Source organism: Bufo gargarizans, chromosome 2, assembly GCF_014858855.1.
Source record: "Bufo gargarizans isolate SCDJY-AF-19 chromosome 2, ASM1485885v1, whole genome shotgun sequence".
NCBI lineage: Eukaryota > Metazoa > Chordata > Amphibia > Anura > Bufonidae > Bufo > Bufo gargarizans.
The window spans coordinates 103,668,562-103,695,896 of NC_058081.1; the positions used below are offsets into that span (position 1 = coordinate 103,668,562).

Genomic DNA, 27,335 nt, shown 5'->3' on the forward strand with positions numbered 1-27,335 from the left:
CTGCTCATTTGCATATGGGATAAAAGTACTTTTTCTCCAGAATGAAGCAACAAATCTCTAACTCTATCATTACATTCAGCTGAGCTAGCTCTACAAGTCTCTGCGCCTGATTTAATAGTGAATTTCCTGGTGACTGACTCCTGTCCAAAAATCCCAATTTAAAGTACAGATAAGAAAATATCACATTAGATCATCATATTAATTGGGCATGAAAAGTTCTGTGAAAAAGTGAGGAGAATTTGAAATAGACTTACCCTTAACACCACAGCTACTGTACCCTGACTGCTGATCCTCAACTAAATGACGCCGGTAGATCCGATGAGGTATTCCTTGTTCTAAGGAGGGCTCTACGGTAGTCATTGGTTCTATCAGGAAATCTTCATGTTCCAACTGGAAGACGCCTCTCTTGTGGAAAAGTATAAGATGGAAAAAAAAAAGACAAAGTTAAGTGGAAAGATAAATATGTTGCTGGTCATTGTGGTAATCAACTAATATAAAATTCTAACCTGGAGGCAAAGATAGATCTTTACGTCTGATCGGTGACAAGACAAGACAAACAGATGTTTAAATGTGTCAGGCCCGGAACACCTGGCAACTCAGCCCTCAAACACTTTGTCTGACCTTGCACACCTGGGATTAGACATCCCTCACACAAGTCAAATTCTGCACACCTGGGAAACCCTCATCAGACACACCAAATCCCATTCACCCTGGGACATAACTAACAATGAGATGTTATGTACCAGAACTTCACATTCTGCTAATATATTCTAAATATTTGAGGGGAAAAATGCTTCAGTGACCACATGTAGTAATGAATCCAGTGGTTCTCCACTTACCAGACCTCTGCAGATACTGATAGCAGCATTTCCAACATGTTGATGATGGGTCTGTACTTCACCCTGCATATGGCATGAGCTTGAAGGTCGACTAACAATTCTTGATTCCCGGATGCCTCCATTACGCCACTCACTCACAAAGCCTGGGGCCAACAGCTGGTGGTTCTGACTAAGGTTGAAGGTCAATTCAACTCCTTTGTATTTGATCTCATAATAGGTAGAGGAGCCAGTGCTTGAAGAAAGTCCCCTCTTCTGTAGATTGCGGGGAGTTAGGTCATAGGTTAGGAAACTACCATGTTCATCTACTCGGACAGGATGCACAATGTCTGCATCCAGGGAAAAGCTGAGAGGAACATCTGAGAAGACAAAAGTTGAGTCGCTCATTATACTCATATTCAGTTTCTGTGTAATGCCCCATTGTGATATCAGAATACTGTATGGGGTGGTTAAGGATGGTGTTGGGTTACCATACTGCATTCAGATATTCAGTGACTATTTCTAAAAAGTATCTTGGCAGCGATTGAAAAGACCATTTCCTCATTTACTGTATTGTTTGAAGTGTTTGGAGAGCATCTGATCAATACCTATCTTTCATATGATGAAAACCAGACAAATTAGATAATATTCAACCTGATTCATTTGTACACCAGACCTCAGACACTGGGTGTGAATTTGTCAACCCTGTAACCCGTGTACAGTCTGCAGATAGCTTGTTATACACTAGAACAGGAGGAGCTGAGTAGAGTGAGATATGGATTTGTATGAAAGATTAGTAGAACTTCATTCATAGAAATCCCTGGCTTCTCTATGCTTAGGTGTCCAATGGGTACCCTGTATAAGTGTGCATACCAAGATAGCTTTAAGTAGGACCATCCACTGGACTCCGAAGTAAAGTGTTGGGGTTTCAAGAGGACATATCACCTCTCTTGACCGGCCTTTTTTAGTAGCTACTTGCATTCCCCATGCATTAACAATTCTGGAGAATTGTTTCTTATGATTTTATATTGTGCCGTTCTTCTTATATTCCTGCTAGAAGTTAATGGATAAAGTTACAGATGGGTGGTACCAGTTGGGTGTGTGATCCCCTGCACAATCTGGGAAGAAAATAATGCAAATGAGCTCTTAACAAGCTCTGCCTCTAATGTCACCAGATGTAAGGCAGCTATCCTATAAGTCAATGTTTAACAATTTAAATAGGCCCTGAGACATGACTTGGATAATAAATAAGCCAGCATCTCATCTGCAGACAGCTGTTTCAGGGTGATTGGCCCTCATCAGTGCAGAGCAGAGAGTACTGGATTAACTTGGTTGAGAGGCCTAGGTCAGGATTTGGGGGGGGGGGGGGTTACTATCTCTCCTTCGGGAAAGAGCACCTTAATTGGCATGAGGAGATTTATAGGCCATACATGCTCCTCTGAAATTTTGGGAAGAAAGGGATGCAAATGAGCTCTTAACAAGCTCTGCCTCTAAAAAATGAGCTCATTTGAATCCCTTTCTTCCCAGAATGTACGTCCTATAAGTCTCCTCACGCCAATTAAGGCTTCTTGCGTTTTGTGCGGATCCGTCTTGTATCTGCACAGACGGATCTGCACGAATAATGCAAACACTTGTATCCGTTAATAACGGATCCATTTATATTATTTATTTTAAAAAAAGTCTAAGTCAAAACATTTTCAATTGCACCATATTGTGTCAGTGAAAACGGATCCATCCCCATTGATTTACATTGTAAGTCTAGACGGATCCATTAGGCTCTGTATAGTCAGACGGTCACCAAAACGCTGCAAGCTGCATTTTAGTGACCATCTAAAAAACGTAACGGAGACCAAACGCAGCCAAAGTGATGCATTCTGAACGGATCCCTATCCATTCAGAATGCATTGGGGCTTAACTGATCCGTTTTGGGCCGCTTGTGAGAGCCCTTAAACGGATGTCGCAGGCGGACCCAGAAACGCAGTGTGAAAGTAGCCTAAGGCCCTCTCTCCACAAGGAGATATAGTACCCCCGAAATCCTGCACAGTCTGACACTGACAGCACTGATTGGACAATATCAGACTGTGCAGGGAGCCAAACCAAACTAGTAACTCCCATCTGTATCTTTATCCATACACATCCAGCAAGAATAGAAGAAGAATGATACAACATAGAGTCATAAGAATAATCCCAGTGTTGTTGCATATGGAATACACTTATTTACTAAACCAGTCAGGAGAGGCTACAGCTCCTCATTAAATGAATCAATTTCCAGTTATATAAGTCTTACAAAGCTATGTATCACACTGCTCGGCTCCTCATGTTCTATCTTGTATAACATGCTGCCTGCAGTTTGTAGTGAATTTTCAATGTGACAAGCTTCCTTTAAAGGGGATGTCCGGGTTCAGAGCTGAACCCGGACATACCCATATTTTCACCCAGGCCGCCCCCCTGATGTTAGCATCGGAGCATCTCATGCTCCGATGCGCTCCAGTGCCCTGCGCTAGATCACGCAGGGCACGGGCTCTTTTGTTTACAACAACACACTGCCGGGCGGAAGCTTCCGCCCGGCAGTGTGTTCGGTGACGTCACTGGCACTGATGGGCAGACTTTAGCGCTGCTCTAGCCGTTTTACTGGCTAGGGCAGCGCTAAAGCCTGCCCATCAGTGCCAGTGACGTCACCGGGCTTCCAGGCAGCCCCATGGAGAGTCCCAATACGTCACCGGAACTCCTGAAAATGTGTTTGCCCTGCGCTATTTAGCGCAGGGCAAAGGAGAGCATCGGAGCATCGGTGAAAATTGTGGTATGTCTGGGTTCAGCTCTGAAAATGATCATACTATTAAAATATAACAATATTAATGGCAAATAGCGTAACGGGAAAAAAAATAAAAACAGCCAATTTGCCATTTTTTGTCACTTCAACTACCCAATAATTTTTTTTTTTAAAGTGATCAAAAACTCGTACACACTTCAAATTGGTATCACTGAAAAGAACAGATCGTCCCACAAAAAATGAGCCCCGTACACATAACTACAAAAAAGCTATCGGGTCAGAATATGGTTCTAAAAAATGTTTTTTTTATCAAAGGTTTTAATTATTTTTTTGGGGATTAAAACGCAAGAAAAGTTATACAAGTGTGGTATCGTTGGACCCATACTGACCTGGAGAATGAAGATAACAGGTCAATTTTACCGCATAGTGTACAGTGTACTGGTTGCCATAGTAGTAGTGGGGAGCGGGGGAGCAGTATACTTACAGTCCGTGCGGCTCCCGGGGCGCTCCAGAGTGACGTCAGAGCGCCCCATGCACATGGATGACGTGCCATGCGATCACGTCATCCATGCGCGTGGGGCGCCCTGACGTCACTCTGGAGCGCCCCGGGAACCGCACGGACGGTAAGTATACTGCTTCCCCGCTCCCCACTACACTTTACCATGGCTGCCAGGACTTTAGCGTCCCGGCAGCCATGGTAACCATTCAGAAAAAGCTAAACGACGGATCCGGCAATGCGCCGAAACGACGTTTAGCTTAAGGCCGGATCCGGATTAATGCCTTTCAATGGGCATTCATTCCGGATCCGGCCTTGCAGCAAGTGTTCAGGATTTTTGGCCGGAGCAAAAAGCGCAGCATGCTGCGGTATTTTCTCTGGCCAAAAAACGTTCCGGTCCTGAACTGAAAACATCCTGATGCATCCTGAACGGATTTCTCTCCATTCAGAATGCATTAGGATAAGGCCTCTTTCACACGACAGTATGTCCATTTCAGTGTTTTGCGGTCCGTTTTTCACGGATCCGTTGTTCCGTTTTTTGCTTCCGTTGTGGTTCCGTTTCCGTTCCGTTGTTCCGTTCCGTTTTTCCGTTTGGCAAATACAGTATACAGTAATTTCATATAAAAAATTGGGCTGGGCATAACATTTTCAATAGATGGTTCCGCAAAAAACGGAACGGATACGGAAGACATACGGATGCATTTCCGTATGCATTCCGTTTTTTTGCGGACCCATAGACTTTAATGGAGCCACGGAACGTGATTTGTGGCCAAATATAGGACATGTTCTATCTTTAAACGGAACGGAAAAACGGAAATACGGAAACGGAATGCACACGGAGTACATTCCGTTTTTTTTGCGGAACCATTGAAATGAATGGTTCCGTATACGGACCGCAAAAAACGGCCCGCAAAACGGAAAAAAAAAACGGTCGTGTGAAAGAGGCCTAAAACTGATCAGGATTCTTCCGGCATAGAGCCCCGACGACGGAACTCTATGCCAGAAGACAAGAACGCAGGTGTGAAAGAGCCCTAAGATAGAGAGGATAATCTATAATAATAGGGGTAAGAAGGATTCTTTTTTTAGTGTATGGAATTTTTGGTTGAATAATAAGATAGAGAGGTAATTTTTTTTTTCCTCTCTTCTCCCCCCTATCTCTCAAGGGTGGGTCAAGGAAAGGGGGGAATAATAGGTTGGAAAATATAAGTTGTTTTACTTTTTTGTTTGTTTGTGAATGAATAAAAATGATCTAATAAAAAAAAAGCTATTATTCTTGGCAAAAAGAAGCTGTTCTATGTTCTCCCTGGGATTGTCAAAAACTATTTTCTATGACTCATGACAAGAGGAGATTACTGGGGCTTCCTCACTTTATGTAATGTCCGTCCTGTGGCTATGTGCGATCTAGGCCAGGATTCAAAACCACTGCTATTCGTATAATATGAATAATGCAGTTTTTCCCCTAATAAATCCCGTGATCTTTTTTTCCAAATTTTTTTCCCAGGAGAAACTTTGTAAAAAAATGCAGCCAGCAGTCTTTTGTAGTCTATGTATTCCCATCTCTGGGAACCTGCAGGACTGCGATGTTAGGTCGTCCCTTCCCCCTCTGGCACTAATTAGCACTCCACTGTCCACAGCAATCCAAGTCCCATGTACAGCTGCCTCCCAGCTGGACTGACAGGAACCAGCTGACGTCTACATCTAGGACCCACGTGTGGACTGCTAGAAATAAGCCATAACAAACAAGGAAAATGCATTATACAGAAGCAATGTGCATCCCTGGACTAGTCTTAGGTAGTACAGACCCTTCAGATGTGAGGACTTTTCATTTGTTCTATTTGATGATCTATACAGGAATTACTAAACTACATTTACTATATTTACTAGTTTTAAATTGGAGGAAGATATACGGATGATCTAAGATTCAGTTATATCCGGAATATAATGCTAACATTATAAGAAGTCACATATGCAGATTTATAGCTTATTGGTTTCATGAATAGTAGCGTGCCTAATGTTCCTGGCAGTGGAAGCTGACTCTATTGCCAATGCAAGGAGTTTTATCAATATGGGATTCCTGGTATTTGATAATTCGGCCTGTTTCACACTTGCGTTGTGGCATTCCGGTTCTGAGGTCCAGCAAAGGATCTCAAAACCAGGCCAAAACGGTTCCCTTTTGTCCCCATTCATTGTCAATAGAGACAAAAGTGATTAGGTTGTGTTTTTTGACTGGACACAAAACTGCTGCAAGCTGAGGTTTGTTGTCCGGTCTGCGAAACGGAATAAACCGGATCTAGCAGCAAAATCAATGTAAAATCAAAGTTTTTTTTTCAGATCTGATAAAACTGGATCTGTTACCCACTGACATTCAATGATTTTAGTGCCCGATACGGTTTGTTCCGTTTTGATGTAACACAACCTCATCCTAACGGAATGAATGCATCCGGATGTATTAACATCAAATGGAACCGTTTTGGTCCGGTTTTGAGATCCTCTGCTGAATCTTAAAACTGGAAATCAAAACGCAAGTGTGAAACAGGCCTAAGCTTTCATGAGACCGTGGCTGTAAAGATTGATAGCTTTTGTCCATTTGTCCTTTATTTTTCAGAGCTCCTTTGGAAAATTTGATTTGGAATCTGATTGGTCAGCTTGGACAGCTAAGCCAGTTTTCCTTCACACCAGTTAAATCTTCCCCTATATGTGTGCACAGAGACCAATTTAGGAAGGCTTCTCCCTAGAGTCAGCTGTACGAGAGAGAATATGGAATAAACATGAGTAGTCCATATAGTGGTAGACCCAGAGATCTTGGCTTGGGGACCATATTTCTACATATAGTATATTATATAAATATTTTCAGCTTACTGGGAGATATTCCCAACTGCAGCATACTACTGAATACAAGATCAAGCTTCAAAGTGAAAAAAAATATACTAGCAAAACTGTGGACAATTCAATGAGTGATTTGTACATAAGTGATGATGAGGGCCACCTACCTACCTAGGGTTTACAACACAAACACCTAAATTAAAGGGTTGTCATCAATATTAAACCGTTGCACAATCCCTTTAATCTATAGATATCAGGTTGAAGTCTGTTGTTGTAGGTTCTACACAAAGGTTGAATTATAATTTTTTTTAACAATTGTTTTTATTGAGAAAAAAATAATTCTTATTTATTTCAGTTGCACAAACAAATTCCACAGTGCTATGCGGAGATTGTTATCTCTCTCATCAATCCTCGTATCTAGTGCAGATCACAATCGAAATTCCTTATCTCAAGCAAGTGAGGGCCTAATAACATATAAGTAAGTTTTTGGTACTGCAAGGAAATACATGCAAACATGTGGAGAACATACAAACTCCATGCAGATTTGAACCCAAGACATCAGAGCTTCACGGCACCAGCCCTGACCACTGAGCCCTCAAATTCCTGGAAAAAAACTGATTTTCGGTTTGATTATTTTTATATGCTCTTCAATGACTGTACATGAACCTACCAGTATGGGGTGGATGTTAATCAGTGTCAATAAGAAGACATCTTCAAAGGGACTTTAAGACAATTATTTTGGGATGAACTAGTTCATGTAAGGAGCCAAAAGCAACAGGTTGTAAAACATATTTTTGGGCTGGAAGCCAGCAGACCCTTTTACAGTAGATTTATACAGAAGAACACATCAAAAGTCCACATAATAAAGATTAAAATGGCATTGGATGGATTGTAATATTGATGGGCTTTCCTCAGAATAGGACATCAATATCTGATCAGTGAGGGTCTGACACCCTATTACTCTGCCGATTAGCTGGTTCAGGGTAGCTCCCGTGTCAGAAGTTGGTACAGGGACTACACAGCTATGTCCATTGTGTAGCGGACAGAACTGCTCCAATTTAAGTGTTGCAGTAACCAGCTGTGTCCACTAAACAATGGACGGAGATGTGTAGTTCCAGCGCCAACTTTTAAAAACTGACCTACTGCTCAATAATTGAAGGGGGCTAGTGGTTGACCAAGCCTCACTGATATTTCAAGGTTCAATATGCGTAAAGGCCCAACACAAGAAGGCGTGGGGAAATATCCTTATTAAAATATAACTTTTATAGAGTATACATTAAAACACACCAAGGGATGCATCAACATGACATACAAACATTTAGGGGGTCCAAATAGGTACCCCACCGCTGGTAGAGAAAAGGTAAATAAATGGACCTGCTGCGCCTGTAGGGACGCAAGCAGTCTTACCCGACCAACCAGGTGGCTAGGATCAGTTAGGCTCTGTTTGTTGCCTGGACCGGACGGTATCTTGTATTGGCAGATTGTCAGGAGGAGTAGTGTTCCTGTACCCTATCTCACCCTTACAAACGGGGGAAGGGGACTGCTCCCATTCTGCCTATCTACACAGAGTTCGCCCTTTTCAGGACGCCCCGTCTGGATACCTGTCCCTGGTTATGGACCTGATCACTAGCACTATTAAAATGCAATTTCTTCAGACCTCCCGACGTGGCACGTTTCTGTCGTGTCGACTCCTCAGGGGAAGTTGGTACACAGAAAAAACAGCATATACCATATGCGACCACAGGTGACAAAAAAGACACCTCGTGATCAAATCAGTGAAAAAAATGGGGATGAAGAAGGCTCTTTTAAATAAGATAGGATAAGAGCCAATATATTGACACCCCTGGTGTTGGAGTGCCAAACTGCAGGGGAAAAGATAGTCCACTGCTCGTTGGTGTGTGGGATACGGTGGTCCTCACTAAAGGTGATGTCCCTCTAACTTCAGGGGTTCCTCTACATCTACCAGCCACCTGCTCAGCAGCTGACCGGCAGGATGCAGGGTTTCAGACCACTGACAATCAGATATGGATAGCCTATCCTGAGCCTAGACCCTAAATACAAAAATCCCAGAAAGCCCCTTTAAAGGCTTATGCATGTAGAAATATTCTGTACCAGTATGTGCCTCTGATTTCATACAGGGTTAAAACTGCGTCTTGTTGAACCACCGAGTGTCTACAGGTCCAGACAGAGCCCTAGCGCAGACAATGCCATATGCCTGAACCATATATATGATGACTAAAAGTAATGTTAAGACTCCCCAAGTATAACTCAACCCTAAACACTGGTCGATTGTCATTTTGAGATTGTAACTATGCAAGGTTCTGCTCATATTTGCCAATATCCTCAAACGTTTTTAGATTAGTCAGAAAATTCTACTGCAAGATTTCGACAGTCTTTGCTTGTATTACTATTGTAGCTGACCTCCGCATTTTTTCACAATCCCTCCCACCACTGTGAACAACCAGCTTTTGTACACATCCAGCCATACTGGAGCAATATACTGAAAGATCCCTCAGTACATACAAAGATCTCGCAATAGCATTGGGCATCGCCACCTGCAAACCTTTTCAATAATCTCTGTGGCTGACTCCATATTCCCACATTTCTACTGTAGAGATATTTGCAGAAATACAAAAGAATGGTATAGTAGTCCAAACTAACAGAGATAGAGAAGACCCATCTGAAAACGATGATGATGAAGAAGAAAATGTGCGCTGCTGCCTGCTTTAGATACTGAATGCTCTATATGCCCATTGGTTTATTCGGGCAACATGTACAGGTTGCTGAGCAGAACCACAGGTTCAGCTGTTGTGACCATAATACAGATTCTAAAATGTACCTCTATTATGGCCACCTGAAAGCAGATACTTAAAAGGACACTCCAGGAAAAAGTTTTAGATTTTCCTCCATTTGTAACGGGCATCGCTTGAGTGGAAGTGCAGGTAATGTTCTTGTGGAGCACTTTCTTCCCAAAGTATCAGCATCCTCAGTTACGTGCCTCAATGGTGCCACCTGACCAGTGACAACCTTGTGACTCTGAATAATACAGTGTTTTCAGTGTGGACCGAAAGTGAGTCTCTTCATGCATTCCTATGAGACGCTCAATGTGAATGTTAGAGGAATGCATAGAGAGGTTGACTTCCAGTCTACCCTGAAGACACTATATCACTTAGAAAGTCAGTGCGGCCATCACTGAGGAACAAAGCTGAAGATGATACCATGGGCAAGGACATTACCTGCATTGCGATTTACCCCATGCCTGCTACAAACAGGGAAGAAGATAAAACATTTTCCCAGAGTGTCTCTTTAATAACCTGGAAATCGTAGAAGAAGTGCAATGCAGGATATCTTGGTGGTTACCCAGGTTTCCCAGAAAGTAACCTGACAGAAGAGGACAACAAAGAGTCTTATATTTCCAGTCATGCTGTATGGGTGTACGCTCTTGGTGATAACCAATGTCCTATTTTATTACTACCTATACATCTGCTAGATCTACAGGCCGTATCATCTGTCAGTAGTAAAAAACAAAATAAAATCCAGACTCTTGGAGCAACCGTATGCATTGCTATTTGGTGCTGCATATAGGAGCTTTTCCTAATGGCGGTATCAGGGCATGTCATTCTGTCCTTTGATCAGAGCTGAAGAGAGAGGTAGGTACCAAGTCTAAGTTACATAGGGGCTTCAGAGTGCGTGACCTAAAGCAACTGCAATGTAAAGAGTACCAGAAACAGCAACTCAAGCCATCATGAACTTGCAAGTGAAATTTTCATTAACTTTGTTTTGATGACCACTTTACTGATAGCTCAGTGTGACTCAAAAACTAAATAAAAAAAGTTGGATAAAAGTAGGGGCATACTTACGAACATTGTAGTTGGTGAATCCGGGAAATGTAAGCCCTGACCCAGGAACACCCCAGGCCCAAACCCCAACTGTGAATTCCACTTATGTATGGGTTTTACATATAGCCCAACCATTTTTGGCCTGAAACAGCCTGGTGTTTGCTGGGACTGTCTCTTAAAATGAGGAAAATTCCCTTCAAATTCGGGACTGTTGGCAACTATGGTAGCAGTGAATTTCATCCAAACAGTGCAGGTAGCCTTGCAGACTTGGTCTGGAGGTCCTGTACATTCATGATCAATTTTGCTATCATGGCATCCTAGTATTTGTGATTTTACACCCGCATAGCTAGATGGAAACAGGTTGACAGCTATCCTTCAAAGCAAGGAGGCCCATTATAAAAAATGCCTATTCTTGTCCGCAAAATGGACAAGAATAGGACATGCCTCATAATTTTTGTGGGGGCCACGGAACGGAGCAACGAATACGGACAGCACACAGAGTGCTATCCGCATCTTTTGCGGACCCATTGAAATGAATGGTTCCGTATACAGAATCAAAATACGGCCTGTATACGGAACGCAAAAAAACGTTCGTGTGCATGAGCCCTAACATTGTGACAACACAGGGTGTTGCCTTCAGACATGTATCATCTTTGAAGCAAGGAATGTCACCTCAGGTGGAACCTTGAGGTGATTATTATAGATATGCAGTCAATCTCTACACCTTACCTCCTCCAACTTGGGATGGATATTGCCATTTTTATCACACAGTACTGTCCCTATGGACGATATGCTCTCAAAAAAGCAGAGATGTAGGAGGTGACCCAAAGAGAGACAGCATGGAAATGTGAAAAGTTCTTCAGGTTATTATAGTGAGAAGCATTTTGGACAGAGTCCAAGGAAAACCACTTTAAATTAGGACTGGATGTGTGACTACATATCAAGTAGGTAGTAACCAAAGTAGGACATCGTTGTAGTAAGATTACTACTACTACATGGTAACTGGCTGCAAAAGTGAAGCTTCATTTTAAAGGCGTTGTCCAATTTATACAAAGTTATGTCAGCTTGCCAACCCTCCTGTAACGGTTTAATGGCTGGAAACGCTTCATTCCGCTTTTTGAAATGTGTGTGGGGAAGGGGGGGGGGGGGGAATCCACAGAATAATCATTGGATGCCTGTTTGGTTGATATTAGGGATGAAAGCCCAGGGCCAGTAATACTGCAGCAGGGCGTTTCTCCTAGCAACCAGGAGGATGACCGCTGCAGGAAGGATGGGAAAAGGAGTGCAGCAAAGGTTAGACAGATGCTGGTGGTAGGGGACTCTATTATTAGGAGGACAGACAGGGTCATCTGTCGTCGAGCCCGTGAATGCCGAACAGTGTGTTGTCTGCCGGGTGCTCGGCATATTGCGGATCGGATTGACAGATAGCTGGGTGGGGCTGGGGAAGACCCGGCGGTCATGGTACACATTGGCACCAATGACAAAGTCAGTGGGAGATGGAAAGTCCTTAAAAACGATTTTAGGGAACTAGGTGAGAAGCTCAAGTCCAGGACCTCCAAGGTAGTGTTTTCAGAAATACTACCAGCGCCACGAGCGTCACCAGAGAGACAACGGGAGCTTAGAGAGTTAAATAAGTGACTCAGAAGCTGGTGCAGAAAGGAAGGGTTTGGATTCATGGAGAAATGGGCCGAATTCTCTGTCGGTTACAGGCTCTACAGTAGGGACAGGCTGCACCTTAATGGGGAGGATGCAACTGCCCTGGGGGGGAAAAATGGTTAAACGCCTGGAGGAGCTTTTAAACTAGGATCTGGGGTGGGGGTAAGGGGGTAGATAGTGTAGATAGAGAGTGGGTTATAGAAGGGGGCAGTGGGGATTTAGTGGGGGCTGGGGTTAGCGAGGAAAATAGGGAAAAGACTGGGCATAACTACATTTATGAAAAATAGAACTGCTGGTAACAAGAACCTGTTACATACAAAAATCAACCAAGGTAAACAAAAAATCCCAGATATTAACTTTACAGATAGTAATTTAAAATGTATTTTTACAAATGCCAGAAGTCTAGCTAGAAAAATGGGGTAGCTGGAGGCTATGGTACTGGAAGAACACATAGATGTAGTTGGTGTGGCTGAGACATGGTTGGACTCTTCGCATGTCTGGGCTGTTAATATTGAAGGTTTTACACTATTTAGGAAAGACAAGGTCAATAGAAAAGGTGGTGTTGTGTGCCTGTATGTGAGGAGCGATCTGAAGACAAGTGTGAAAGAGGCAATTGTGGGTGTGAATGGTGAGGATGTAGAAACCTTATGGGTGGAAGTTCAAAGGGATATAAACAGTGAAAAAATAATACTTGGTGTAATCTATAGACCCCCCTAACATCACAGAGGAGATAGAAACGCAACGGTATAACCAAATAAAGCAGGCGGCACAGGCCGGTACAGTGGACATAATAGGAGATTTTATCTTCCCAGATATTGACTGGGGTCATGGTTCTGCCTCAACCGCAAAGAGAAAAAAAATTCCTCAACTTGCTGCAGGACCACTTTATGGGCCAGTTTGTAGAAGCTCCCACTAGGGGCGATGCTCTGTTGGATCTGGTAATTTCTAATGATGCAGAGCTTGTTGGTAATGTTACTGTTCGAGACACACTAGGTAATAGTGACCACAAGCAAAGACACTGAATTTCAAAAAGGCTAATTTCCCTGGGTTGAGGGCAGAATTTCAGGGCATAGACTGGGAGCAGCTACTGTCACATAATAATACTGAGGATAAATGGGAGAGCTTCAAATCCACAGTGCGTAATTGCACAAAAAAATCTATTCCTTTAGGTAACAAGTATAAACGGCTAAAATTAAACCCCCCATGGCTTACAGCAACTGTAAAAAGGGCAATAAAATACAAAAAGAGGGCATTTAAAAAATACAATCTGAGGGGTCAGCTGTAGCGTTTGAAGATTACAAAGGGCTTAATAAACTCTGCAAAAAGGAGATAAAATTAGCAAAGATACAAAACAAACCGCAGGAAGCAAAAGAAAGCAAAACAAATCCCAAAAAGTTTTTTAAATATATAAATGCTAAAAAACCTAGGCCTGAGCAGGTAAGTCCCCTAAATAATGGTAAAGGGGGGGTAGTCACTGAAGATAAGGAAAAGGCAGATTTCCTAAATAGTTTTTTTAGCTCTGTATATACAAAAGAAGAGAAAGGAGCTGATATCTGTGGTGCTGGGGCTGTTAGTACATCCAGTGATATACTCAATTGGCTAACTGTAGATATGGTCCAAGAGAAGTTAAATAGGGTAAATGTGAACAGATGGATTACACCCAAGAGTACTTAAAGAGCTCAGTCATTGCTGTGCCCCTGTTTATAATTTTAAAGGATTCTCTAGGGACTGGTACAGTGCCAAGTGATTGGTGCAAGGCAAACATGGTGCCCATATTCAAAAATGGATCAAGGTCCTCCAAAGGTAATTATAGACCAGTTAGTTTAACTTCTGTTGTGGGAAAAATGTTTGAAGGACTCTTAATGGATTAAATACAGGAGTATGTGATTATAAATAATATTATAAGTGATAACCAACATGGGTTTACCAAGGACAGAAGTTGTCAGACTAACCTGATTTGGTTTTATGAGGAGGTGAGTAGTAGCCTGGACAGAGGGGCGGCTGTGGTTGTAGTGTTTCTGGATTTTGCAAAGGCTTTTCATACTGTCCCTCATAGACGCTTAATAGGTAAAGTAAGGTCTATAGGTCTGGAAAGTATAGTTTGTAATTGGATTAAAAACTGGTTGAAGGACCGTGTCCAGAGAGTTGTGGTCAATGATTCCTATTCAGAATGGTCCCAGGTTATGAGTGGTGTACCCCAAGGTTCAGTGCTGGGCCCTTTATTATTTAATTTATTTATTAATGATATTGAGGATGGGATTAATAGCACCATATCTATTTTTGCAGATGACACTAAGCTATGTAGTACTGTACAGTCTATGGAAGATGTCCATATACTACAAGCTGACTTGAACACTCTGAGTGATTGGGCATCAACTTGACAAATGAGGTTCAATGTGGATAAATGTAAAGTTGCGCATCTTGGTAGTAATAATCTATGTGCTTCATGTGTCCTAGGTGATGTAGCACTGGGAGAGTCACTTGTAGAGAAGGATTTGGGTGTCCTTGTGGATGGTAGAATAAATAACAGCATACAATGTCAATCAGCTGCTTCTAAGGCCACCAAGATATTGTCATGCATTAAACGAGGCATGGACTCGCGGGGCAGGGATGTGATACTACCACTTTACAAAGCGCTGGTGTGGCCTCATCTGGAATATATAGCTCATGTTAGAAAGGATGCCCTGGAGCTGCAAAAAGTACAGAGGAGAGCGACTAAACTGATAAGGGGAATGGAGGGTCTTAGTTATGAAGAAAGATTAAAATAATTGAATGTATTTAGTCTTTAGAAGAGACGTCTAAGGGGGGACATGATTAACCTATACAAATATATAGATGGAAAAATACTGTGAAAAGCTGTTCCATGTAAAATGCTCTCAAAAGACAAGGGGGCACTGCCTCCGACTGGAGAGGAAAAAGTTCAGTCTCCAGAAGCGTCAAAGCTTCTTTACTGTAAGAACTGTGAATCTGTGGAATAGACTACACCCGGACGTGGTCACAGCAGGAGCAGTGGACAGTTTCAAAAAGGGTTTAGACGAATTCTTAAGAGTAAAAAACATTAAAGGGAACCTGTCACCAGGATTTTGTGTATAGAGCTGAGGACATGGGTTGCTAGATGGCCGCTAGCACATCCGCAATATCCAGTCCCCATAGCTCTGTGTGCTTTTATTGTGTATAAAAACCGATTTGATACATATGCAAATTAACCTCAGATGAGTCCTGTATGTGACTCATCTCAGGGACAGGACTCATCTCAGGTTAATTTGCATATGTATCAAATCGTTTTTTTTACACAATAAAAGCACATAGAGCTATGGGGACTGGTTATTGCGGATGTGCTAGCGGCCATCTAGCAACCCATGTCCTCAGCTCTATACACAAAATCCCTGTGACAGGTTCCCTTTAATGCTTATAAAAACGTGTAGAAATCTGAGTCTCAATTCCTTTTGGGATTCGCATCCCCACCTATCCCTTGGTTGAACTTGATGGATGTACAGTATGTCTTTTTTCAACAGTATTAACTATATAACTATCTCTGCAGTGAGAAGGATACAGGTTTTGGCTTTAACCAATAGCAGGGTATTCCCTAAAAATGCAGATGGCCCCTGTAGGTATATTGTTAAGTAGTAAAAAGCTACTACCAGCGGTAAGAGAGTACAAGACTAGCATATATAACACTGCATATATACCTCACAGCACCTGGAATACTATGACGTTCTATACAATACACACATTTATGTCTTCTGTACTAACATTTACAGGTGTTCTGTACATACAGAATGATGTAATGCAGACTACTACCAAGACGTTATCAATTACAACATGGTCCAGCTGCAGAACAGTAGTGATAAGACGATTACCATTCATAAATTAAGTTGTGCTTATACGATTTATAGTGCTCCGACTATTGTTGAAGTACAACTCCTAACATGTTATACTTAGTTCACAGGAGCAAAAGCCAATCCATGAGATGACTCAGTGGGGTTTCCTTGTTCTTGAGTGGATAAGTACAGTCGATCCTGAAGCTTCATCAGCATTGTAAGTGTCTAAGTGTTTGGTTGGACGTCCACACAGTAACGTGATCCATGGTCAGATGAGCTAAGTGTACACGTATGGATCTTTTACAATGATTGGAACATTTTTTGCACAAAAAATGTTGGGAAAGAAAAAAAATAAAACATTTTTTCACATGGTGGGAGCTTCTTTTTCAGATGTTTAGATAACTTACAGGAGAACATCAATCATAACTTATTACCAAAGTGTAAGGTTGACAGAATTGCAGTTTGGAGGACAGTCCTCTAATATTTTTTTAACTTTTTGTCATTTTTGGACTGTCAAGCAAGACCAAACCCTGGCTTTCTGCAGGCGATGATAGCTTACGGGTTAAGTGAGTACAGTCCTTAGCAGTGTGTGGGCAGAGCTATGATATACAAGGAGACCCTGCTGACGCTTAACCCTTCCTATAACAATCACTCTTACAATTACTATTACTCCTCATTATTCTATTTCTCTTAATAACATGGATCTAGTTTCTGTTAGCATTGAGACCCAAGACTTTCTCATTCTTGTCAGAAAAGCTGACACTCCAAGATTAAAAAAAAAAAAAAAAAAAAAGTCCTGCAGGAGTAATCAATATCAGTTTTACCTATATGAGAAAAAACTACTGACCTGAAATCAGTGGGGTGACCTCTTGTACAGCAGAGCATAGAAGAATCAGTAGGAGCCACATCTTGAGACTGCAGGTTGTGGTGGCTTTATCATTGGAGGCTTTGGGGCAGCATGCTAGTGTAGTGGTCCAGGAGGTAGGAGAGGGCTCCAGTATATGGTGTGCAGATACAATGTGTGAATTGTGTGTACCTATGTGTCTGTGCTGGAATGTTTACTGCCCTTTGTGATCTTCTATGTCTACATGTGCTCTTTGTTAGGGTGATGTTTGTAGTGGACAATGGGAGGGCTCATTTCTTGCTAGTTCCCTGTCTCATGGAGCCATACATCTAAGTATCTGCTCTGTCCTCTGGTGACACAATGTATCCAACATCCAGGAGATTCTCCAACTCTTTTGTCTCTTGTCATCTGTTTCTTGTCTAGGGCTCTCAAGTTCACAGACCCTCCTCCTGCCCCCCCAATCTCCCCTCCTCTTGCACTGCCTCTTATCCCTTGTCCTTCCCACACTCTCTGTGCTTTCCTTGTCTTTCATCTGTCCCTCTCGGCCGTCCCCTTAGACAGTCCTTGTGTGAATACCAGGAATTTTCTTATACCATGCATTAACTCTTTATCTGTTATCACAGGCGCAGATACCTCCAACTCATTAATATGAATATAAGTTACTAGCTGATCTTCCTATTTTCTCACTTTTTGGAAAGGTCAGTACACCCACAGAACCTTGCACTGTGCTGCCATCTGGTGATGGCATCGGAAAAAAATCTGTGGTCTCTGTTGCTTTAAAAATACATTTTAGACCATAATCTACACCATTGAAAGCTACCCCTTGCACAGTGCATTCCCATTCTAATCTAACTGAACATAAACTTACACTGATTTCTACAGGGCATTCACACCACACTATACTACTGCACAAATGCAACTTGTGATTCTCAAAAAATCCAGCAGTATCGCGTATTGTGATTGCAGCAAACATGCGAGATGAGCAGCGACCCATTCATTTCTATGGGATTACCGCTGCGTTGTGATGCCCCTGCGATCCATGGCTGCGACAGTATCGCCATGTAGCCATACCCGGAAGACAGACTAAACCATGCTGTGCTAATAAATTAATCTGAGCTTGCAGTGGCTTGTACTTGGGTGACCGCGTTGTAACTGCGGCACAGGCGCACCGTATGGCCATACCCTTACAGTCTCATTGGTCAACCCTTTGTTCCTACAGCTATTATGATTTTTAGATCAATAGCGTAGCTTAGGGATGGCCAACCTGAGGCTCTCCAGCTGTTGCAAAACTACAACTCCCAGCATGCTTAGGCTACCTACAGCTATCAGCCTACAGCAGGGCATGGTGGGAGTTGTAGTTTTACAACAGCTGGAGAGCCTCAGGTTGGCCATGCCTGGCGTAGCTATATGACATACAGAACATGTAAAGAAAAAAGGGGTCAGTCGGCACATCCCCATGCGCAGGTGCGCGCTGCCATGGCTGGAAACACATAGAAAGAAAATATATAATGCAACAGCACTCTGCAAACCAAATAAAGTACAAAAAAGTATTCTGATGCTAATGCTACACTTATTTAGTAAATGTAAGATTATTGGCAAATACATTTTGTACAAAATTATTTGGGCCCGTCTGCCAAATGTCAAGCCGATCTCTGTAAGGCGGGAACCTAACACTAAATTCTACCTGTTATGTGCCATAACAGCCACCATAAAATTCAGGGAGTGCAGGTTCCACATGCATGCTGGGCCCACTCTGCTTTATCTCATTTTTGGTGCCAAAATGCCTTCCATTAAATCCAGGGAATGCAAATACCAACATGCATGCCTAGCCCACTCCATACCTCTCTTGGTGCCAGATGGCCTCCAATGAATGCAATGAAAGTCCACTCTATACCTCTCCTGTTGCCAAAAGGCTTCCAGTGAGTGCGGGGAGAGGAGGCTACAGCTTTAGGCTACATGCACACGACCGTATGTGTTTTGAGGTCTGCAAATTGCGGATCCGCAAAAAAAAAAACGGATGACATCTATATGCCATCCATTTTTTTTTGCGGATCCATTGTAACAATGCCTAAAACGGACAAGAATAGGACATACTTATGTGGACAGCACACATTTTTTGCGGACCCACTGAAATGAATAGGTCCGCATTCTATCCGCAAAAAAAAACTGAACAGACTCGGAAACAAACAACATTCGTGTGCATGTAGTCTTATACTTACACTAAATAAAATCAGCCTATGGGGCAGACAGGCTGGCCAGGGGTGCAAGACTAACTGGAGTCAGCCACAACTCCAGTACAAACTGCAAAGAAAAAGGGGGTCAGTCAGCACATCCCAATGCGGAATACAGAACATCTATCACACATGGCATTTGTTGCAGAAATTTCTGAAAATCCATTTGATTCATCTGTTTTAATGGCCAATGAATGGGACAGTCAACAAAATGTTGTCACCTATGGATACACACTTTAGCCCCATCACGTTAATCCTGCCACAGCAGTAACGTCAATTGCTATAAGTGATTTATAGATTATTTTAGCACCAGTTTTTAAAATGGGTCCAGGTTATTCCACTTATATGTAAGAAATGCTGGTGCAGACTATAGGGTCACAGTGGTGATTTGTAAATTCCTTCTTCGCTTAGAGCGCTCGCTCTTTGTCTATTTAGGATTACTATCTCTCCAGGGAGTCAAGTGGTACATGCATTGTTACCAGGGTTTCTGCATGGCTGGGTAGGATCATTGAGATTTCTGTGCGGACATAGTTTTCCTTGGAGACTGTGGTATGTGAAACTAGGAGCGCCACAAAAAGTTTGCCTTTTGTGAAATGAAACATAGCAGCCCTGAGTGTATGTCCATCAGGCCAGTTAGCAGCATTTCCCAGATAAGTACCGGTATATAATGTGGTCATTACACAGAATAGACATACATTTCCCTAAACATCTGAATCAGATTTTTTTTCTTATACGTAAAGGGGTCTTGTTATCTCAAACATTGGTGGCAAATTGTTAGTATATGGCACCAATATCAGATAGGTGATGAATGGAGGAGAGTGCCGTGCATGCACAGTGCGCTCTCTATTCACTTCTATGGGACTTTCAAAAATGGTTACGTGAGCACTGAACTCTCCTCCTAACTTTTGAGGGGCTTGTACTGAAGATAAGTGCGGGTCTCAGAGGTGGACCTTGCACCTATCTGACATTGGTGGCATATCCTAGAGATATGCCACCAATGTCTGAGATGACACAACCAAACATAATTGGCATCTGCTGGGAGTGGTAGGTCCTCTCCTAGTGCAGTGGCCGGGTTTGGTGTAATAGCAACCTTGGCAGAAGAAGGTTTCATACTGAGGAAAGACCTGAGCTAGCCGTCCCTCTCTCTGGCTAAAGACTGGTGGCCCAGGGTTTGTGGCGCAGTCATCCAGCTGGCTTCCTGGTCAACGAGCTGGTAACCCAGGGTCTGTGGCTCAACATCCACATCTTGGCGTCTTCTTCTGGTCACTCATGTAGGGACTAAATGTTGTCTGTGCATTGGGTGAATAAAGACACTATTTTTGCTTGAAGAGTGAGAGTGCTGCCCCCATTGGAGTTGATTTTGGATGCAGTTGAAAGTGCAAACGATCAAATCCTCATGTTTTTTAGTATATTTTTGTGCCAGATGCAGCGTATACTGACACCAATAGCAAATCGGACAAAATGACACTGCACGCATTGTTATTTTGTCCTGCCTTTTTGCCAGAATCTGCAATGGAGGATCCTAACGGTTTTCTAAGAGGAACCATCCTGGAGTATCTCAATAAAAAATATGTAACTTTGTGTCAGCACAGGTTGATGTGGGATCCATCCTGTAAAGTTAATCTGATCAATTTCTATGATGGACTGGACCAGGGTGAGTCATTGGATGTGATATATATTTATTTTGCCAGCATTTGATACTATAACATAGAAAAGGTCAGCCGTGTAGGACTGGGTTTCCTTCAACCCATCAGAAGAAATTATTCTTGGCGACCAACTGTTATGTCATCAGTACAATATAATACGTTTTCAATCTAAGAAATAGGCCTTAATAGCAGGTGATTAGCTTCAAATCCAGCTCCAAATATTTTTATTTCTCCTGGACCAATTTTCAGTATCAAAGTCTGGCCACTGGATGATCCTCTGGGGAGCTAGCCCAAGTTTAGTATATAAAATGAGAATGCTTGGACTGGGAGAAAACGTCTGTATGTGGGTAAGTAACTGGCTCAGTGATAGAAAACAGAGGGTGGTTATTAACGGTACACACTCAGATTGGGTCACTGTCACTAGTGGGGTACCTCAGGGGTCAGTATGGGGCCCTATTCTCTTCAATATATTTATTAATGATCTTGTAGAAGGCTTGCATAGTAAAATATCAATTTTTGCAGATGACACTAAACTGTTTAAAGTATTTGACATGAAAAAGGACAGTATACTACTACAGAGGGATCTGGATAGATCGGAGGCTTGGGCAGATAAGTGGCAGATGAGGTTTAACACTGACAAATGTAAAGTTATGCACATGGGAAGGAAACATACATATCACTAGTACATACTAAACGGTAAAACACTGGGTAACACTTGCATGGAAAATGACTTTAAAAGCCTCATATCAGACCCCCATCAGACTCAGATCAGACCCCCATCAACTTCAGATCAGACCCCATGAGCCTCAGATTGGACCCCATCAGCCTCAAATCAGACCCCCATCAGCCTCAGATCAGACCGCCATCAGCATCAGATTGGAACCCATCAGCCACAGATCAGACCCCCATCAACCTCAGAGCAGACCCCTATGAGCCTCAGATCAGACCCTCATCCGTCTCAGATCAAACACTCATAAGCCTCATATCAGACCCACACCAGCCTCAGATCAGACCCCCATCAGCCTCAGATCAGACCCCATCCGCCTCAGATCAGACCCCCCATCAGCCTCAGATCAGACCCCATCCGCCTTAGATCAGACCCCCCATCAGCCTCAGATCAGACCCCATCCGCCTCAGATCAGACCCCATGAGCCTCACATTGGACCCCATCAGTCTCAAATCAGACCCCCATTAGCTTCAGATCAGTCTTCCATCCACATAAGACCCCCAACAGCCTCAGATCAGATCCCATCAGTATCAGATCAGACATTAGAAAAAATAAATAAATAAACATATCTAATTTCCTCCGGACAGCGCTGCCACTCACTCACTCACCAGTACCTGGTCTTCTTCCGGCCTGTGCTCCACTGTAACCTGACGTTGCACAGCATCAGGTCATAGTGCATGCTTACGTGCACAGGGCAGGACACAGTGCAGAGCGGGGCCTACGAGCCTCCTGCATACTGATGACCGCTTCCATAATGGAAGTGGTCATTAGCACTTCGGACTATAGGACGTGCTGTCATTTTCCCCTTACTTTTGGGGGAAGAAAAGTATGTTGTATAGTCCAAAAATATGGTAAGTTCCCCTCTTGACGTCTGATGAACAGGCTATATAAGTATAAACATAATTATTGGGGCACGCCTATGTCATGAAGTGATTGCACATCACTAGGATATGGTATCACTTGATGGCAGAGGTGGTCCAACGTCTGGGACCCCACAGACTCTGAGAATTAAATCGCAATAGCGCTAATTTAGCTCTAAGTCATCTTTCCCTGTCCAATGATGCCCTGACTATAAGCCCATAAATAAAGTACCGGAAAACTCCTTTAAAAGGTTTGTCTACTCCTTTACAAGTGATGGCTTATCCTCAGGATAGACCATCACTGTCTGATAGGTGGGGATCCACAACATAACCCCTTAGGGTTAAGACTCGCTTCTATAGTCCTTCTATAGGCTGTCATGGCAACAGTGGTTAAAATGCTGCCTGCATCTTCTAGTTAGTAAGGTCACTATCAAATTCTATTATTTGTAGGAGAATGAAAAAAGACATAATATACTGTATATAAAAAATAAAATAAAAATGTGTCCAGACAATAAATAAAAATAAAATAAATGAGTCCAGATTTGTGAGGATTCCTAAAAATATGGTTTCACAGTGACTCCTCAGAGTAAAAGCACCAAAGGCTTCTCCAGTGTCTCATTGCTCGAGGTCCCACTACTGGGACCACCTAACAATCACTAGTCCAAAGCCCCCTATTCCTTCTCAACGTACGACCGCAGACCGTTACTCCATTCAAACTTCCCCTTGATGTGGTCGTGCAGTGAGGAGGAATGGGGGGCTGAGGAACCCTGCTCTAGCGATTGCCAACTTCCCAGCGGTGGTCCCGCGATCCGACATTTATCACCTATATTGTGGGAGGGTGATAAACGTTAGTTCTGAGAGATCCCTTTAACCCCTTAAGGACCGGGCTCATTTTCACCTTAAGGACCAGGCCATTTTTTGCAAATCTGACCAGTGTCACTTTAAGTGGTGATAACTTTAAAACGCTTTGACTTATCCAGGCCATTCTGAGATTGTTTTTTCGTCACATATTGTACTTCATGATACTAGTAAAAAAAAGTCAAAAAAAATAATTTTTTTGCATAATAAAATACCTAATTTACCAAAAATTTGGAAAAATTAGCAAATTTCAAAGTTTCAGTTTCTCTACTTCTGTAATACATAGTAATACCCCAAAAAATTGTGATGACTTAACATTCCCCATATGTCTACTTCATGTTTGAATTATTTTGGGAATGATATTTTATTTTTTGGGGATGTTACAAGGCTTAGAAGTTTAGAAGCAAATCTTGAAATTTTTCAGAAATTTACAAAAACCCAATTTTTAGGGACCACTACAGCTCTGAAGTCACTTTGCGAGGCTTACATAATAGAAACCGCCCAAAAATGACCCCATTCTATAAACTACACCCCTCAAGGTATTCAAAACTGATTTTACAAACTCCGTTAACCCTTTAGGTGTTGCACAAGAGTTATTGGCAAATGGGGATGAAATTTGAGAATTTCATTTTTTTGCCTAATTTTCCATTTTAACCCATTTTTTCCACTAACAAAGCAAGGGTTAACAGCCAAACAAGACTGTATCTTTATTGCCCTGACTCTGCTGTTTACAGAAACACCCCATATGTGGCCATAAACTACTGTACGGCCACACAGCGGGGCGTAGAGTGAAAGGTGCGCCGTATGGTTTTTGGAAGCCAGATTTTGCTGGACAGTTTTTTTGACACCATGTCCCATTTGAAGCCCCCTGATGCACCCCTAGAGTAGAAACTCCATAAAAGTGACCCCATCTAAGAAACTACACCCCTCAAGGTATTCAAAACTGATTTTACAAACTCCGTTAACCCTTTAGGTGTTGCACAAGAGTTATTGGCAAATGGGGATGAAATTTGAGAATTTCATTTTTTTGCCTAATTTTCCATTTTAACCCATTTTTTCCACTAACAAAGCAAGGGTTAACAGCCAAACAAGACTGTATCTTTATTGCCCTGACTCTACTGTTTACAGAAACACCCCATATGTGGCCATAAACTACTGTACGGCCACACAGCGGGGCGTAGAGTGAAAGGTGCGCCGTATGGTTTTTGGAAGCCAGATTGTGCTGGACAGTTTTTTTGACACCATGTCCCATTTGAAGCCCCCCTGATGCACCCCTAGAGTAGAAACTCCATAAAAGTGACCCCATCTAAGAAACTACACCCCTCAAGGTATTCAAAACTGATTTTACAAACTTTGTTAACCCTTTAGGTGTTGCACAAGATTCAATGGAAAATAGAGATATAATTTCAAAATTTCACTTTTTTGGCAGATTTTCCATTTTAATATTTTTTTTCCAGTAACAAAGCAAGGGTTAACAGCCAAACAAAACTCATTATTTATGGCCCTGATTCTGTAGTTTACAGAAACACCCCATATGTGGTCGTAAACTACTGTACGGGCACACGGCAGGGCGCAGAAGGAAAGGAATGCCATACGGTTTTTGGAAGGCAGATTTTGCTGGACTGGTTTTTTGACACCATGTCCCATTTGGAGCCCCCCTGATGCCCCCCTAGAGTAGAAACTCCATAAAAGTGACCCCATCTAAGAAACTACACCCCTCAAGGTATTCAAAACTGATTTTACAAACTTTGTTAACCCTTTAGGTGTTGCACAAGATTCAATGGAAAATAGAGATACAATTTCAAAATTTCACTTTTTTGGCAGATTTTCCATTTTAATATTTTTTTTCCTGTAACAAAGCAAGGGTTAACAGCCAAACAAAACTCATTATTTATGGCCCTGATTCTGTAGTTTACAGAAACACCCCATATGTGGTCCTAAACTACTGTACGGGCACACGGCAGGGTGCAGAAGAAAAGGAATGCCATACGGTTTTTGGAAGGCAGATTTTGCTGGACTGGTTTTTTGACACCATGTCCCATTTGAAGCCCCCCTGATGCACCCCTAGAGTAGAAACTCCAAAAAAAGTGACCCCATTTTAGAAAGTACGGAATAGGGTGGCAGTATTGTTGGTACTAGTTTAGGGTACATATGATTTTTGGTTGCTCTATATTACACTTTTTGTGCGGCAAGGTAACAAGAAATAGCTTTTTTGGCATGTTTTTTTTTTTTGTTATTTACAACATTCATCTGACAGGTTAGATCACGTGGTAATTTTATAGAGCAGGTTGTCACGGACGCGGCGATACCTAATATGTATACAATTTTTTTTATTTATGTAAGTTTTATACAATAACTTCATTTTGAAAACCAAAAAATTGTTTAGTGTCTCCATAGTCTAAGAGCCATAGTTTTTTCAGTTTTTGGGTGATTATCTTGAGTAGGGTCTAATTTTTTGCGGGGTGAGATGACAGTTTGATTGGCACTATTTTGGGGTGCATATGACTTTTTGATCGCTTGCTATTACACTTTTTGTGACGTAAGATGGCAAAAAATTGCTTTTTTTACACAGTTTTTTTTTTTTTTTTTTTTACGGTGGTCACCTGAGGGGTTAGGTCATGTGATATTTATATAGAGCCGGTCGATACGGACGCGGCGATACCTAATATGTATACTTTATTTTTATTTATGTACATTTTACACAATGATTTTATTTTTGAAACCAAAAAAAATCATGTTTTAGTGTTTCCATAGTCTAAGAGCCATAGTTTTTTCAGTTTTTGGGCGATTATCTTGAGTAGGGTCTCATTTTTTGCGGGATGAGATGACAGTTTGATTGGTACTATTTTGGCGTACATGCGACTTTTTTGATCACTTTTATTACCTTTTTTGGGAAGTAAGGTGGGCAAAATTTCAATTTTCTCATAGTTTTTATTTTTTTATTTTTATGGCGTTCACTGTGCGGGGAAAGTAACATGACCATTTTATAGATCAGGTCGTTACGGACGCGGCGATACCTAATATGTGTAGTGTATTTTATTTTTTTAATTTTTATTCAGTGATAAATGTTTTTTTTTTTTATCTTAACTTTTTTCACTTTTTATTTGATTTTTTTGACCCAGACCCACTTGGTTCTTGAAGATCCAGTGGGTCTGATGTCTGTAAAATACAGAACAGAACCTATATAGGTTTCTGCACTGTATTTTACTTACACTGAACAGGTCTATGCTTTCAGCACAGATCTGTTCAGCACCATGGACAGCAGGACGCCTGATCAGGCGTCCTGTTGCCATGGGAACCTTCCCCGTCTGCTCAGTTATGGTCAGAACTTCGCAGACGGGGAAGGGTAAGGACGGGGTTCTGGGGGGGCTGTCTGGGGGCTCTCTCCTTCTCCCATCGGGGGGCTGCAAAGGCACAGCAGCCCCCCGATCGGAGAGGGAGGGAGCTCCCTCTTACTGTTAACCTTTTCCATACAGCGGTCCGTACGGACCGCTGTATGGAAAGGGTTAAATGGCTGACATCGCATCAACGATGTCAGCCGTTTATACCAGGGTGCCAGCAATGTGCTGGCACCCTGGTATACCCACTGTACACCAACGATTATGCAATGGGAGGCGGGCGGGGGATCGCGATCCCGCCTGCCGCACCGCCCGCCTCCCGCAACGCCCCCACTGCATGCGACACCCCCCCTGCACCACCCGCCGCCATCAAATCGTGCAGGGGTGCAGGGGGGGGTTAACAATATTGATTTCGGGCACTCTGAAGTTTCTGATCCCCGCGGTCAGGGACCGCGGGGATCAGAAACGGCAAAAAGCGCAGCAAACCGCAGGTCTGAATTGACCTGCGGTTTTCTGCGATCGCCGATACGGGGGGGTCAAATGACCCCCCCCCTGCGTTGTTACGGGATGCCGGCTGAATGATTTCAGCCGAAATCCCGTTCCGATTAACC

At 42.5% G+C, this 27,335-nt stretch overlaps 1 protein-coding gene across 2 annotated transcripts in view; it reads right to left on the minus strand.

Moving 5' to 3' along the window:
• Positions 1-17,493, minus strand: part of LOC122927472 (A disintegrin and metalloproteinase with thrombospondin motifs 7-like) — a 97,861-nt gene extending 80,368 nt beyond the window's left edge. Inside the window, exons 1-3 of one of the 2 annotated variants that reach the window (XM_044279344.1) lie at positions 17,068-17,492; positions 840-1,195; positions 255-405 (exon numbers count right to left, since the gene is read on the minus strand). In XM_044279344.1, the coding sequence (XP_044135279.1) occupies positions 255-405; positions 840-1,195; positions 17,068-17,128 (568 nt within the window). In that variant the 5' untranslated portion in view covers positions 17,129-17,492. Of the gene's footprint in view, positions 1-254; positions 406-839; positions 1,196-17,067 lie in introns of both variants that reach the window. The other variant, XM_044279345.1, reaches the window with a different exon arrangement.
• Between the last annotated feature and the right edge of the window lie 9,842 nt (positions 17,494-27,335).